Raw genomic sequence first — 16,268 nt, forward strand, 5'->3', positions numbered from 1 at the left:
AGAGATTTGATAGCAGACAATGTGTAAAAGTTAAGGTAATTTTGTCTGATAACATTGACCTCGAAGAACTCTCGATTGAGGTATGTAGAGAAAGGGCTTATCCCTCCTGAAAGCTTCATGATTGTGAGTACAGCTTAGCTTCTGTCTAGGCTCTAGCCTTAAAAAAACAATGAGGCTGTGCTGAAGGACCTATGCAGTTTACAATGCAAAAAGCTACGCAAAGCTACATGTACAGGGTGGCTCAAAGAAGTTTGATCAACACAACTAAATGAGAGCCAGTCCTGAAGCGATGCAGGGAAAAGAAAGCAGCAGAATGGTGGACAGCCATACAAGGTATCAGTGTAGGGAAAGGGAAGCGATTGTCCTATAGAAGTATAGTACTGGGCCTGCGTTTCTTTGCTGGTGACAGAGTGAAAGGGGTCTGTTTCTTATCGGAGCAGACCTTATACTGCAGAAAATTAAGACTCGCAGTTTCTTATAAAGAAAGGAGGAAAAGCCTTTTGGGTTATCAGCTATGAAAGTCGATGTTTAATGGGCTCTTACTGTTTTACATATGTAACACTCTGAAGTTTTCACACTTAAATTTCTAAACTCCTTAAAGTCTCACATATCAACAAGGCTCTCAACGAACCTCTTTTCTTGTATACTCGTTGACTCCTAACCCCTTAACCCAAAAATAGCACATACACATAGAGAGGGGTATGGAAGCTCCCTTTAACAAACTCGATACCGATTCTTCAGGCAATACTTGTAACATGCAACTGGGATATGTGTTGTGTGGCATCGTGAGATGGAGGTCCCCAAGTGCACCACATTGTCACTTGGATGGTGCCACATGGGTGGCTCAAAATATGGCATTTCATGCCCTACGGTATGAGTTGGGGATAGGCGAGCACCCTTTTGATGTGAAATTTGATCTTTGGATCTCATGAAATCTGTGGCCATTTGAGTTGTTTGTGTCCTCTGTCTCTGCTTGGTTCATTGTTTTACTTTTGTGGCATGTGTACAATGTGAATCTAGCTGCTCTTTGAGATGTGTGTTGGATGTAACTAAGGTACTTAAATGGCCTTTGGAATTTGCCACTTCTGTGCTTTTGCAGCTGCCAGACTCATGAAGGTGGCATCGGAGGTGAACCTGGAGCTGAAGCCCATGGAGGGTGAGTGAAAAAGCCTTAGTTTGCAACTAGAAGGTTCCTTTCTTCAGATCAGACACATTGCGTTTTAATGGACACATTGATTCATACCCCATTTCCTTGACAGAAATTAGCATGTTATGCTAATAGAGTACAAACTTGTAATTTATTCTAAGCAGTCAATTGAATTCAGTACTTTCTGTACACCTCTACCTATGCCAGCACATTTTTTAACTTACTTTTTTGCCAGATACACTTATTGCGGACTTGCTGCACTTGTACTTATAAACCAGGCACACCATCTTGACCTTCCAAGCCTAGTGGTAACAAATCAACCTGACCCTGACATCAGAGGACATGTATTTAAGACATATTTCAACTAATGCTTTGCATAGAGCATCATTGTTTCCCTCCAAACATGTTTTATAAGTGTGTTAAACTTCTAAAAAGCTTTGTTTTGACTTTAAAAAACCAACTGCTGCCATTATCATCTGCTTGCAGAATTGGGCCGTTTTTCGACAAGGAACAGTTGAAGGTGGGTTTCAAGGTAGAGTAAACAAGTTAGTGGATGGATGCTATTCTTTTTGGCAGGTAAAGGGACCATGTCCTTCCTCCAGACCTTTCCACACAGTTTTGTAGAAAGAAGGGACACTTATTGGCCCACTTTAATGCAGGGGAGTATTTTTCCACTAATTCAAAGGCTTTCAGAACATCTGAATCATCAGAAAGTGGTGGGAAAATCTAATGAAGAGAAGAAGCCTCTATACTCTGCAGTGGCTTATGGCAATGAGAAGAAAACAAGCGCTGAGTCTTCAAGCGCTACAGGTATGTTTAGGAGTAAGAAATTAGTTTTTAACAGAGATGTGCAGACTGCTGCATGGTCTTACTTGGGGATCTGGGAACATGTGCAGTTAGTGCAGCATCACTTTTTCCAAGAATAAATGATGTGAGATGGAAGCACGCAATGCATGAAAGCAATGAGGACTGTGAGCAACGTGATTTTTGTGACGACCATGCCAATTTCTTAGATGAGTGTGAATGGGGTCCTCTGTTCAACACACAAGCTTTACAGGGCTACATACTGTTGTGCTGCCAGGTATCTGTTCCACTTTGGCATCGGATGCTTCCCCGATGTATTGGTTTTAATGGGTTTGTTCATGTTGAAACTTACTGTGAGAATGTTATGTGAGCAAATTGATGATCAATATGAAGGGCAGGGGTGCTTACAGCAGCAATGCATGAAGGAGTCGATACTGGCACTTAGTGAGGATTTCTCTAGGTCTAGTCAGGGACATGTTAAACAATGAAAGCCTCTTGTTGAGGACTGTCATACCAAGAAGAGTCTGCAAGTAGGGCTCAAAATAGATTATTAGTCAACCTTAGATTGTTGATTAATCTCCAAAATTATCCCATAGCAAGATGTGTTGCGACTTCAAATCCTTTCTGCATGGATACTTTGAAGGGCCCTCTGTATACAATTGGCGTTTTGAACTTCTTACTGCCCAAGTAAGCAGTTAAGCACTGTGTCTCTGTTGAATTATTAGTCGGGGTTTTCTGCTCCTAACTGCTCTCATATACAATTAGCCACCTTAAATTTTAACAACAGCTTATGCAAATTCCTCCACTATAATAACTCCTCCTACAACCTTGCTTCTCCTAAACTGCCATTCCTGCTCTTTGTGTGCAGCAACTTTTGCCAACCTTTCCCTCATTGCACCTTTCTTCCTCTTCTATGCATTATCAGCTTGCCAAATGTGAATGGATCTGGTAGGACATGATGCAAACCCTAAGGCTTCTACTAACTCTATATGCATGAATGATTCTCTCCAAGTGGGTTAAGGGACTTTGACTGACTCTCTAAGGCTGAGGAGTGACCTACGTAGCTCGTGCTTGACATATTCTGGACTGAGGATTACAATGGGGTCACAACGTACGACAAATATTAAATCCTAAAGGGTTCTACTACTGTATAGTGTTGCACTAATGATGAGCCATCTTGTCACCATGCACTACAATGCAGAGTGCATGTGACATTCCCTCTTGCTTAGCTTGGCGGCAAGTTCATGGCTTCCAAGCAGTCCGTCAACAATTGGGGGTACTCTTGAAAGAACTCTTCGTCTAGCCAAACTGCTTTGTGGGTACCTCGATCTCGGAACTTCGTATAGAACCGACGGAGTCTTCGACCTGCTTCCAACGATGAAGAAGGATCTGCTCGGGCTCAATGACTTTTGATTCGTCTACCACGTCTGGCTACTGTTTATCTGAAACATCAAACACTTTTAGGGTTTTAGCCAAGAAACATGGAAAACATCATGTATTGTCCAACTGTTAGGCAACTTCAATTTCATGGGGACATCACTTATCTTTTTAACCATAGAAAAGGGTCCAAAACTACGGAAGGAAAGCTTGGGACAACGTTTGCCCATTTGTTTCAATCTCTGTTTCGTGATATGCAAATAGACCTGATTCCCTTCCTTGAAATGGACATCTCGTCTAGACTTATTTGCTTGTCTGTGAATTGAATACTGGCCAGGCTCAGAATTGAGAGCCAAACTAGGTGGAGTACCAAACTTTGTGGAATCGACAAACTGATTTTTTATGCTATCCAAGTCTTTTCCAGAGATTTTGAGAATGGTAGACTCCTGAATGGTCTGGATGCGGGTCTGTCTACTAAGAGCATCGGCCAGTGGGTAATGCTTACCAAGGATGTACTTGTTCAATCCTTCAAGCTGGTGGAAGAGCTGACTCCATCTGGTGTGCCAATCACCCCACTTGGCATCGTCGGGAGCCACTGAAGTGCTTAGTGGTCTATGTTGATTGTGAAAACGCGTCCATTAAGGAACATGTTTCAAATGTTTGAGTACTGACTGTTGTTCTAGCTTGCTCTTGAAAGTCTTGGAAAAACGATAGGGAAACTTGCTAGAAGATTCTGCCCTAGGGACCAAATCGATATGATGATCCTCAGGGCGAGAGGGTGGGATACTGGATGGGAGATCATCCTTACACAAAATGTCTGAATGAGAAAGGAGATCTGCCAATTGAGGGACTGAAGAAGAAGATGAGACAACTATTACCGAGGAGATAGAAGCTGTTTGAGCATAAATCAATGCTCCTTTCGCTCCCTTGTGGATAGCTCGTCGGACCAGGAGATGAGAAATCATAGGAATGCCAAGAATGTTCCTATCCCCAACGAATCATGATAGGCTCAGGAAAACCTTTAGAGATAATAAAGGTGTCCTGTCCCCAATTGGGAATAGGTTCATACTGACGAAACCACTGGATCCCTAAGATCATGTCACACCCCAAAAGAGGAGAGACAATGAAATCTCCCTGGAATAAGGCCTTTTGACCTTGAAAAGAAAACTGTTGTACCTTTTGAGAAATGTGGGTGCGGAGACAAAGTGTAAACCCATCCACCTCCAAATGACAGGGCACTAAGGTACAACTCATGTTGGTAGCCAACTGGGGAGAGATGGCATCCTTAGAACTGCCCATGTCAAAAAGGACTATGAGCTGGCAGCCCTTAGTAGAGCCATAATCAGGCTTTTCTGTGTGATTGTCGCCTCACACCACGGATGGCATGGGATGCATAGAAGGTAAGATTTGAACCGCATTGGTGGTAGCAGGCGGGTCCGGAGGAGCGGGAGAGATTGTGGCAACTGCGGCAGAAGGCTCTTTGGAGGCTTGCTTTGCTTGCCATTTCTGACAATCCTTCTTACCATGCCCAATGGTATGACAATAAAAACATCGGTTTTCTGATTGATACTTCCTTTGCTCCTCTGGAGGAAGATAGCCTCCAATGATGCCTACTTTAGCCTTTTCCTCAAGGGTTTTCTTAGGCTTGGATTCCTTACCCCCTGAACTAGAGCTAGAATTGTTGTCTTTCTTAGTGTCTTTGGAAGACGAATTACCCTTCCGTGGTTGGGGTTTGGAACTAGACTGCGGTTGTTTAGGCTTGCCTCCGTTCATCCTCATTTCTTCATTTTGAGCAAGAGTTAAAGCCTTGTCAGATGTGCTGGGCTCAAAGTTACGAATTGTGAACCGAATGTTAGGATCTAATCCACGAATGAATCGATCCATCTTGGCTTGCTTAAATAACCCTAACTGCTGTGCTAAAGTGATAACCTTTGCGGAAAACTGAAGCACGGGTGACCCGTTCTGTCTGAGTCCATAGAATTCATCTGCCAGGTTGGTCAAACACAAAAGAGAGAAATCTAGTCTTAAGGCCATGGACAAAGGTATTCCAGCGAAAAGCTGTGACACTTGTGATGTGGTCTATATGGAGACTAGACCAATGTTGCCACCAAGTGATTACCTCACCCGTGAGGTGGGGAGCTGCTATGTAATGATCCAGGTCGATGTCCTGTCCATAGTGAAGATGTGGAGAATCCGTTGCCAAACCTGCTGAGCCTTAGGGCAATCCCAAAGACAATGTTGCTGAGACTCTTGGGGGTGGCTGCACCTCGGGCAAGCTGCTGGCCTACCTCCCAACTGCCAACCAAGTGCTGACCGCCAAGCTTCTGTGTGCCATCAGCCAGACAAAGAGGGTAATCTTTCTAGGCCGAAAACTATCCCAAAGCCTCTTCCAAAAATTTGAGAAGAAGCGCTGTGAGAGCTCCTGTTGCCGGGGTGCCATCAATCTCTGGCATCTAGATCTTGCAGACTAGTTGCGTTGTGTATGCGAAGAAGGGGGCATCTAGAGTCTCCTCCTAATCAACGGGGTCATGCCAAGTCCACACTGAAGGCGCGTGAGAGGTCGGTACTCCCATATCCATAGCCGCTAGAATCTCTCCCTGGCCACCTTGGCAAGCGGTGGGTCTATGTGCCACTCTCAAGCTTGAAATCCAATCACCCTCACCCTCTGTAAGGTGCAGCCACTGATGAAATCCTCTAAGGGGAGCTCGGATCTCTCTAATCTGCCATGGGATTCAATAGAAAAGGTGAGCACTGACCATTACCCTCATCCACTCCATGGACTGCCACAAGAATATCATGCTTGAAACACACCAAGCCACATAGGGGGAGTCGGCTCTTGGATAGGAGTTAGCCACTCTTGAGGAATAGCTGAGTCGATGTCAATGCTGAGCTCGTCTCTATCTGAGATCCCTGTCAGGTCTCTCTCTTGCACCTCTAGGGCATAGTTTCCACGAGTTTCGGAAACGGGGGTGCGGAGCACGGCGAGAAACGGAGTTTCGGAGTTTCGGCCTTCAGGAAAGAAACGGGGAAACGGAGTTTCGGTTTTAGGATTTAATACATACATATATAATTAATAAAAACATTACAAAAGCTTGAAAAATACATCTTTGCTCAAGTTCAATGTCAAAGACTCAAATGATAGATCAAAATTCAGAAATGACAACTGTAGGCTCAAGGCTCAAGCCTCAAAAGAGTCAATACAAAACAAGATCCATCATTCATCATCCATCATCCATAATCCATATGTATAGACTATAGTAAATACAAAACATGATCAAAACATATCCATGTGGCTGGCAGCAGCTGTTGGCATGACAAAATCCTAGAGCTAAGTGCTCCAAAAATCACTCATCAAGATCATCCATGGAGGAGTCATCCTCCGACTCATGAGAGTCAGGCTCAGTTGAAGAAATGGTAGGATCGTGGTCCTCTGCCTCTGCTGAAGTGGAAGTGATGGATCCCCCCCTCTGCCTCTGAGAATGGGTGGTGCAGCGGGTGTTGTGGCTCGGCACTGTCAGCTCCTCATAAAGCAAGGTGTACATATCACGCTCATTCCGTGGGATCTCTGGGATGAACCTCTCCCTCCTGATGTCGATCTTATCCACATTCACCTGCGAAGGCTCCGGATGTCGGGCATTCCTCTCAAGGAGCTGGAGGTTGCAATGACAAAACACCAACCGCTCTAGCTGAGTGGTATTCAGCCTATTCCTCTTCTTTGTATGGAAGAGGGCCCAAGTGCTCCAATTCCTCTCACATGGACCCGAACTGCAATCCTGTGAGAGCACTCGAATGGCGATGCGTTTCTGTTATTGAAATGCACATACAATTAGAAATTAGAACTAAGTGGAAACAAGAAAGATGCACATTGTACAGTGTACTATGTAAACTGTAGTTAAGGGTAGTGAATTACCAGCATGGGAGCACAATTTCCATACTTCTCCCACCATGAGACAGGCTGTAGCTGAGTCTCTCGAAGCTTTGCAGTCTCTCGACCAAAGCTCCCTGTCTGGTTGCGAAAGGCCAAGAGATCATCCTCTATACATTTCAGCATGTGCACATTACCAGATGTCAAGTTCCTGATGTATGTCATGAAGCCTTCTTCTAGCTCCTCGTTCTCGCCACAAAGGATGCAATACATGTGCTACTGCATGAATCGGCCTGTGAAACCAATCCCATCGCCGATTCAACACAGCCTTGATTTCATCAACTCTTTAGAGATCAAACCATAAGAAAAAAAAGGACAAAAATCAAGAGTCAAGAGTCGAGACCAATGTAAAGACTCAAGAGTAAAAAAAGATAAGAAGTAAAGCAAGGGTAGCCATGACTGAGGAGACTTACTGCTCTGCTCTCAAGTAGTCTTGCTTGTTGAGAGCCTCCCCAATCTTGTCCATGTACTCGTATAAAAGGCCTAGAGTACTGCCCTCCATGTCTGTAATGCGTAACACTGTGTAGATGGGGTTGAGAGTTTTGATCAACCCCTCAACCTCTGCCCACCACTCCTCTCTCATGACATCACGCACAAAAGCTCTTGCCTTGGGGCTCTCTCTCTCATCCCAGAGTAGACAGTGCGTACCAACTCTCTGCGGACTCGCAGGAGTCTCTCAAGCACAATGAACATGTATGCAAATCTGGTGGCTGCAGGCTGCAATAGCTCAAGAGTGCTGTAGGCCCGATACATGCTCAAGACTTTTGGCCTCTTCTTCACAAACTTCACCATGCTTCGTCCAGTGCTCAGGCCCAACTTGCTCTATAGCCTCCCTTATATGTGTCCAAATAAATGCACCTGTAATAACTGTGAGACCTGGGAGGGAGGCATCAATGGCTTTCAAAAACATAGTGCCTTTGCAGCATTATACCAAAACATTGTATACATTTCTCCTGCGTACATCTGACCACCCATCACACAATACAGTGCAGCCATACTTTTTCCATGTTTCCTTCAAGGGCTGTAGCTGCACTTCTATGCATGATTTTTCCCGCTTTAGCTCTCGTGAAAGCAGAGCCTCATATGTAGGGCCATCCCACTTGCATCCAATGCGGCTGATGGCCCTCATGGTCTTCCTCCATTGATTTGTCTTGGCCACATGAAAGGGAATGGCACACCGTATGAACATCCGGGTGAGCTCCCTAGTTGCCTCTGCAATTGCTTGCTTTTGAATCCTGCTTGCATGCTAGCCCTTTGTACAGTATTTATTGGAGGGGTGTCTTGTGAATGTGATACATCACCTAGCAAAGGAGTCCTCCTTGCATGCACACCCGACACTGAGGTAGAGGAGAAATCTGATCCTGTGTCTCTGCCTCTGGCCCTCTTTGCTGCTGCTGCTTGACTTGAACCAGCTTCATGCTCTTGACCACCCTACTTCCTCTTCGGGAATGGCCAAACGCTTTCGCCTCCACATTTCAAGGCTTTCCCGAACATCTAGAGGAACAGAGGGGCATGGCTGTACATCTTTGTTTGGAACATGAGCAAGATGGTCCTTCACACGGGTGACACTCCCCGTTTTGACCAACCCACAATATCTACATCTCCATTTCCTGGAGCCACCAGATCCTGCGTAACCCCCCACTTGCTCCACATGCTGCCAAAAAGGATCCGGAGTCCGAGCCATGTTACTTGTGCGGTTCGAGGTCGGGAGACTCGGAGAGATTCGAGAAGTGGAGGCTGTTTTTTTGGTCCTGCAGGCTGCGAGCAAGGTGCGACTCCTTCTTGCTTGGTAGAGCTTAGATGGCAAAGGTGGAGGCCCCAAGTAGAGGTAGAGGGCGTGGTAGAGGGCTGATGAGGAGGTAGAGGGGTAGAGGGCAAGGTAGATGGGTAGAGCAGCTCCAAACAGGCGGCGGAAATAAGCACGCAGAATGGCAGCGAAAAACAGCACGCGGGTTTCTAAACCCTGGAAAAACAGGGCCTTGGAAACGCCGTTTCTGGAAACGGAAACGTTTCCGAAAACGTTTCGGTGGGCCAGAAACGGCGTTTCTGGAAACTGGGCTCCGGGGGTAATTGTCTGTGTGCGACCTAATCTCCAAGGGACCTAGCAGGTCATATGCTCAATGCTCCCCCTGATACATGAGGTCGGGTTCCCAACATGTGGCCAGTGGGAAAATGGATCAGGGGGTTCCAGACCAATGGTTGTTGAAGCCGCTCCTCTGAAGCTACTGGAGCTATCCACCTAAGGGCTAGCTTGAGGTGATCCCAAGCTCGAAGTAAACTGGCTGCAAATCTGTTCTCAAAAACTGGACTAAAACCACGGGCCCGCATCTCTGTGAAGATCCATCTGGTATTGTGCGGCCAAGGGTCCCCTAGACTCGGGGTGCGGGCTGAAATCCGGGCCAAGAGGAAATCCTTCCAAGGCTCACCACCGGCAAGGAGTCCTCGAACAATGAGCTTGCCCAGCAGGGCACGGCTTTGAATAGCAGGGTCAATGAGGCCTAGCCCCCTCTCTGTCGCGGCTGAATGATCGGCCCATAAGAAGTTCTAGATCAACGGGTGTACCTGGCCAATACAAGCTCGAGAGAAGGCCCAACACGAAGTGATGTACGACATAGTGAGTCTCACAGAACTCCAAAATAAAAGCATTCTTCCAAATGCTCAAAAGAAGAGGGGCGAGCTATTGCTTAGAAGAAATATCAATGCCCACCTGGCATCCAAAATAGCTAACTGAAGTGCCCCTCGGGATCCATTGGAAAGCCTCAACTGGGCGCCAAGTCGAGACAGGTGCATAGCCTACCCAAAAACCACACGACTTGTGCCAGTTGATCAATGCTCCTGATGCGCGACAAAAGATCTCGATTGCATCCGCGGATCTCTGGAGATTCGCCACATCTCTTGAAAGGTAAGCTGTTGTGTCATATGCAAACTTTGAGTCAAGTAGCTCCTCTCAAGGGCAGAGGGGGAGACGCAACCCCTGAAGTCCGGTCTCTTGGGCTGAGAGAAAACTACTCATGGCCTCGGTGAGACGAATAGGAAGAGGTAAGGTGCCAGAGGACAGCCCTGTCGTATCGATCGAGAAAGGGGAAATCTGTCGCCGCATGCTCCCTGAATGAGTACCTGGTTGTGCGAGGCTGAATAGAGTCTTGAAACCCCATGAATCCACTCCACAGGGAATCCCATCCGGCTCATCATGCCCTCTAGAAAGCTCCAATCCACTCTATTAGAAGCTTTCTCAAAATCTAGTAGTAGCACTATGAGGTCCTGTTGCCGCATCCTGGCCGACGCCGTTGCCTCCCTAAAGGTGAAGATGTTGTCCAGGATACTCCGATCCTGAACAAAGCCAGTCTGAGTGTCCTGAATCAAGTCGGGGAGGAAAGGCTGGAGTCTCCTGCTGATGGCTTTGGCCAAGATCTTATAGGTGGTCCCTAGAAGAGTGATGGGTCTCCACTCTTGGATCTCCAATCTGTCGCCACCCTCCTTAGGAATCAAATGTATCAAACCCTCTGAGAACCTCTCTGGCATGGCACATGTGAGCATGATCTCATTGAAGGCAACTTGAGGGTCGCCTTCCATGAGGCCGCAATAACGAAGAAAGAAAGAGACTAGAAGCCCGTTTGCCCCGGGTATTTGCCCTTGGGTAGTGTTGTCAATGCCTCCGCCAACTCCTCCGCAGTGAATGGAGTCAACAAGAAGGACCGAAGAGAGGGGGAACCACCTCTCTTGTGTGCCCCCATACCCTCTTGCGCGCGTCCATCACCTGTGGGGATAATGGGGCATCAGTGAGAAGAGATCGGAATAAATCAGTGGCAATGGCTCTCACATGGGGGAGATTAGAAACAATAGTTCCATGCTGGCCACGCAACCTGTGAATGCCATCTCTCCTTCTGTGGGGGCCGACTATCTCAAAGAAATCCCCTGTGACTCTATCATCAGCTTGAGTCTAGAATGAAGCTTTGGCATGGTACCTGTACTCCACCCTTCTCTCCTCAATGGATCTAATCTCCGTGCGGGTGGTAGCAAGTTGACTCTCAATCCACGGGCTATATGGGGAACTCTCCTAAGGAGGGGTTTGGCCTTTTTACAGTGGCTTCAGGAGAGTTCTTGATTGCTGTGCTGCCCCTCCCCCACCCCTCTTTGCCTTTGTATCCAGCCTCTCCCCCTTTCTTTCCTTTTTTGCTGTTCATTTTTCTTCCCTCCTTTCCTTTCCTCCGCCTCGTCGCCTTCCTCTTCCCCTTGGTTCGGATTGCTCATCATCCGGGTTCAAGTCGGCCCTTTTCTTCGATTAGCATCATGGCTAATCATTCTCCCTCGGCCAGGCGAACCATTGTTTTCTCCGAAGCCGAGCTCGCGGTCCTCTACGCCAAAATAGAGAAAGATTCCAAAACGACCGTCATTGCCAAAATCTTTGGATCTCACCCGTCCCGTCTCTAGGCTCGGGATTGGGTCCTGGCGGCTCTGCCCTCCGACCTCGCTCTACACTTTCGAGATGTCAGGTTGCTTGGAAGAGGTTTCTTCCAAGTGGATTTTGACTCTGAGGACGCAGCCTGAGAGGTTTTGAGGGACAGCCCTTTGCCATTGGGCCCGAGGAAGATATTCTTTCTTCCCTACTCCAACTATTTTGACCCTGTTGAGGAAGACCGGAATCGTTTCCCGATTACTCTCAGATTTCCAGGTCTTCCGCGCGCATATTGGCCTATGTTAGAGGCCATCGGGTCTGCCTTTGGGCTTGTTCTTCAAGTGCCCCCCCTTCACGCCTTGCCGACATCTTCTGCCCAGGTGGTCACTGCCTCGGGGGATGCTGTCCCCAGGGTCATGGTTCTTGCCCGTGACATTGAGCTCTTTGAGGACTATGTTTTGCTTCCGGGCCCTTGTGGCCCTTTGAAGCAACGTATGGAGATTGCAGGTAAACCCGATCAGTGCCGGGTTTGTCACCAACAGGGTCACTTTGCTCGAGATTGTCCTCGGGCTCGAGGTCGCAGGAGGCCTCGTAAGCGTGCCTCTCAGGCGCCACCTCCCTTGGTTCCTTCCCGTCCTTAAGTCCTCCAGGTGTGGCGTGTTGTCTCTCACGCCCGCCCCCCTTGTGCGATTGATGGGAAGGCTTCCTCGGATTGGCAGGGATTGCTGGACTGAGGATGACTTCCAGAGAAGGCCAAATTCCTTATCTTTCTCTTGGCATAACCGCAGGAGCGGGGATGAGAGCATCTTTGCACGTCTGGACCAAGGTTGGATCAAAACGTACGTACGGATCCAATCCGTACCGTACGGGGATCCGTACGCGGTTTTTTTTTTTTTTTTTTTTTTGCTTTGCTTGCCTGCGATAAATGTTTCGCCTGCGATAAACGTTTTTTTTTTGGGTTTCGCCTGCAATAGCGCCTGGACTCTGTACGGCGCACACCTTCCGGTAAGGGCCTCTACAGTCGCTCTCTCTCTCTCTCTCTCTCTCTCTCTCTCTCTCTCTCTTCGCTACTGTCGCCGCCGCCTTCCTTACCCACCCACCCACCCACCCACCCACCCACCCTTGCTCAGGCCCCCAAGGCAGCAACATAACTCTCTCTCTCTCTCTCTCTCTCAAAGCCTTAGCCCACCCTCTGTGGACCGTGCATAGAGCTCTCAGCCTCTCTCCTTCAACTCTCTCTCTCTCTCTCTCTCTCTCTCTCTCTCTCTCTCTCTCTCAGAGCTGAGCTGCCCACTAAATATTATGCATTGCATGATTGCTGAATCCTGATTGAAATTGTATGGCATTGTGCATTGAATTTGTCAGAGCAATCATGCATTGACTTGTGATTCTAATTTCTCACTTTTGAATTAGTAGGTTTTTGACCTTGTTGTGTCTCTATTTCGAAAGTTTTATATGTCAATGTGGACATGGACAGAAATTTTATGTAGGTGGCTGAAATTTCTGAGATTTTATGTATTTTTACCAATGGTACGTATTTTTACGTACCTTAAATTTTTTTTCCGTACCAAACAACGTACAGTACGTACGGATCCATACAGTACATAACGTTTGGAACCACCTTGGTCTGGACAGGTTTTATGTGGACGATTGGTCCTTGGACAGAGGAGGCACCATTGCTATTATGCCCGGCACCACCAAATCCGATCATTGCCCCGTTGTTTTGTGTCTAAGGGAGCCTGGGGCTCGCTCGGCCTCTCCCCGTATCCGTATCCCTGACTCTCTTTATCTAGATGCTGACATTTCCCTTGAGATCAGAGAGAGATGGAGATCTTGTGACGGTCCTGATCCTCGTCATAATATTGCGCTAGCTCTTGAGAGGACTAGCCATCATTATCATAGCATTGCCTTGTCTAAGAAGCAGGAGGCTCTGGACAAGGAGAGAGCTATTAGGCGTAGGATTGCTGCTCTTCAGAGGGAACATGAAAAGCATCCACATGCGACTTGGATTACAGACCTCTTGACCATAGTTAGAGCAGAGCTACAGTTGGCCATGGACAGGAGGGCTGAGTTCGCCTTTCATGCGAACGAGGCCTTTTGGACTCAGATGGGTGGCAGATGCAACAAAGAGTTTTTTTCAGCACACAAGCCTTCCCATAGCAGGGACACTGTGAGGTGCAGGATTCACAGGGTGAGGTTCAGATTGAGCCTGATAAGGTGAGGGATATTGCTTTAGAATTTTATCGGTCTTTGTTGACTGTAGAGGTGCCCTCCCCTCAGAGTTATGTGGCACGACAGAAAGTTTGGGAGTGCATGCCCAGGCTCATTACAGATGCTATGTGTTCTTCCCTGGATGCCCCTTTCTCGAAGGATGAATTCCTTCACGCTCTGCATGCTCTTTCCAGTGGTTCATGCCCCGGGGATGATGGTCTTTCTCCCGCCTTCTTTATTCTTTTTTGGGATCATATTGGAGATGCTATCACTGTTGCCCTTCAGGAAATGTGGGTGTCGGGTATGATGCCTCCATACCTCATGGAGGGGCTGATTCACCTTATCCCCAAGAGTGGGGACAAGACTAACATCAAGCAATGGAGGCCCATCACCCTATAAAATCTTAGCTAAAGCCTTGAGTATAAGGTTGCAGCCGATTCTCCAAAGGACTATCCATGTTACCCAGAATGGGTTCCTCCAAGGAAGGAGTATATTTGATAACATTTTTTCTTTCTGGGAAGCTGTCGAGTGGGCAAAGGCTAGTCAACAGCCTCTTGCCATTCTTTTGCTTGATTTTGAAAAAGCTTATGACAGAGTGGATTGGGGTTTTTTGGAGGGCACTATGGCACACATGGGGTTTTCCCAAAACTGGATCAGAGGTGTGTCTTGCCTATACAGGGAGGCTCATAGCACTGTTTTAGCCTGTGGGGGGCGTGGTGAGCGTTTTCAGATTTCCCGTTCAGTGAGGCAGGGCTGTCCCCTCGCCCCTTTACTGTACCTCATTGTAGCTGAGGCTATGAGCAGGTTTCTTCGGGCTGCCCCTGGTGTTGTGGGTCTCAGGTTGCCTTTATGTACGGAGGAAGAGTTATTGGATTGTGAGTTAGCAGATGACACGGCGTTGTTCCTTGAGGCTTCACATGCTTGTTTATGTGCTTTCCGGACAGCCTTGGAAGCCTTTTGTTTGGCAACAGGAGCTACTATCAATTGGCATAAGTCAGTTGGTTTTTGGATCAGTGATTCTCCTATTGCAGATTGGGGTACAGATGTTGGTTTTACTTGGATTGAGAGAGGATGCTTTGCTAGATACCTTGGTTGTCAGGTGGTGTTGATATCTCCCCTGCACAACAATTTGCTCCAGTGCTCTTAAGCAGTAAAAGCAAACTTCATCACTGGAGTAGGAGGAAGCTCGACTTGGCCTCTAGAGCTTTGGTGGTTAACCAAGTTTTGCTAGCCACGACTTGGTTTATCGCTTCATGCTGGATTTTTCATAAGGGCTGCATTGGACAGCTTCGTCGCCTTATTCGGAACTTTCTTTGGTCAGGGCTTGATGGAAATGCACACACCAGGGCTAGAGTTGCTTGGGAAACCATTATCAGGCCTAAGCAGGAAGGGGGATTGAATATCATTGACCCTGAGGTGCAATGTAAGGCTTTGCTATGTAAGCTGGTTGTTAGGGGCTTTCTTCCAGGCTCTGAGCCGTGGAAGGACTTTCTCATGCAACAGATCATGAAGTGTGTCCCTGTTCGCGGAGGTGACTAGACTCTCAGCTCACGCTTTATCTTCTCAGATGCAGTTCACCGCTCCCCTTCATCCCCCCTGGTTAGGTCCCTCCTACGGGCCTGGGACTGCCTGAGGAGTTTTTGGGTGCACATCCCCCCGCGTTCAGCGGAGGAAGTTAACCGGCAGCCCATTCTGTGGAATGATTTGATCTTAGATGTGCATGGTAGGCCTCTTGGGGCAGCTATGCATATTCTTTGGGCTGGATGGGAGACGCTTTGCCCCACAGTGTTGGCTTGGAAGAGGTTTCAAAGCCTCACCGAGGTACAGAGATTGGATCTCACGCGGCATTTGAGAGGCTTTAGTCGGAGGATTGCACAGATTGACGCAGCCATTCCCAACCACTGGATTACTGGATCTTTCTTGGAAGACCGTCATCATTTTTGGTTTGGGTTTTTTTCTGGGACAAGTGTTCCTCTTTAGGTTATGGGTCTCCCCTTGCCTAGGGAGGATGATGTACCGGTCTTTTTTTCTGTACAAGATGGATGGCAGTTGGAGAGATGTGACGTGCAGGACCTTATTGAGGGCCCCCAGATTCGTCCAGTCAGAGTTGTTGGCAGGTTAGGGAAGCACGTCTTTGTTGAACCCCCCCCCCCCCCCCCCCCCCCCCCCCCCCCCGAAGGATGATCACAGAGAGTGTCAGCCTTTGGTTGTATGGTGGCTGCCCTATCAGACATTTGCATTGGGACCCCGGTGAGTGGGGGTGGAAGGATGCTTGTAACCCCTTGAAAAGCATGCCTTTTTTCAGTTATACGGTGTGGAATGCCAGACATCTTATTTTGGGACACATTCAGAGTGTCCCTACTCTTAGACCCCATTGGGAATCTTACGGCATTTCGACTGACATTCAG

At 47.6% G+C, this 16,268-nt stretch overlaps 2 protein-coding genes across 5 annotated transcripts in view; one reads left to right on the top strand and one right to left on the bottom strand.

Moving 5' to 3' along the window:
- Window positions 1-16,268, top strand: part of ERA1 (Prenyltransferase family protein) — a 67,012-nt gene that overhangs the window by 40,956 nt on the left and 9,788 nt on the right. For 2 of the 4 annotated variants that reach the window (XR_015266744.1, XR_015266747.1), the window contains exons 9-13: window positions 1,100-1,156; window positions 1,383-1,455; window positions 1,634-1,723; window positions 1,807-1,957; window positions 2,044-2,227. Coding sequence is in view for 2 of the 4 variants with exons in the window: in XM_086803479.1 (XP_086659605.1) it covers window positions 1,100-1,156; window positions 1,383-1,455; window positions 1,634-1,723; window positions 1,807-1,957; window positions 2,044-2,228 (556 nt within the window). In the remaining 2 variants the exon portion in view is untranslated. Of the gene's footprint in view, window positions 1-1,099; window positions 1,157-1,382; window positions 1,456-1,633; window positions 1,724-1,806; window positions 1,958-2,043; window positions 2,229-16,268 lie in introns of all 4 variants that reach the window. The other 2 variants (XM_086803479.1, XM_086803473.1) reach the window with 1 other exon arrangement.
- Window positions 6,628-7,440, bottom strand: LOC147642185 (uncharacterized). The gene is made up of 2 exons (XM_086803493.1): window positions 7,239-7,440; window positions 6,628-7,131 (listed from the first exon to the last, which is right to left on the bottom strand). The coding sequence occupies exons 1-2, from the start codon at window positions 7,416-7,418 to the stop codon at window positions 6,673-6,675; spliced, it is 639 nt and encodes a 212-aa protein (XP_086659619.1). The 5' UTR covers window positions 7,419-7,440; the 3' UTR covers window positions 6,628-6,672.

Source organism: Cibotium barometz, chromosome 1, assembly GCF_041138505.1.
Source record: "Cibotium barometz isolate CiBa-2024 chromosome 1, ASM4113850v1, whole genome shotgun sequence".
In the NCBI taxonomy this organism is placed as follows: Eukaryota; Viridiplantae; Streptophyta; class Polypodiopsida; order Cyatheales; family Cibotiaceae; genus Cibotium; species Cibotium barometz.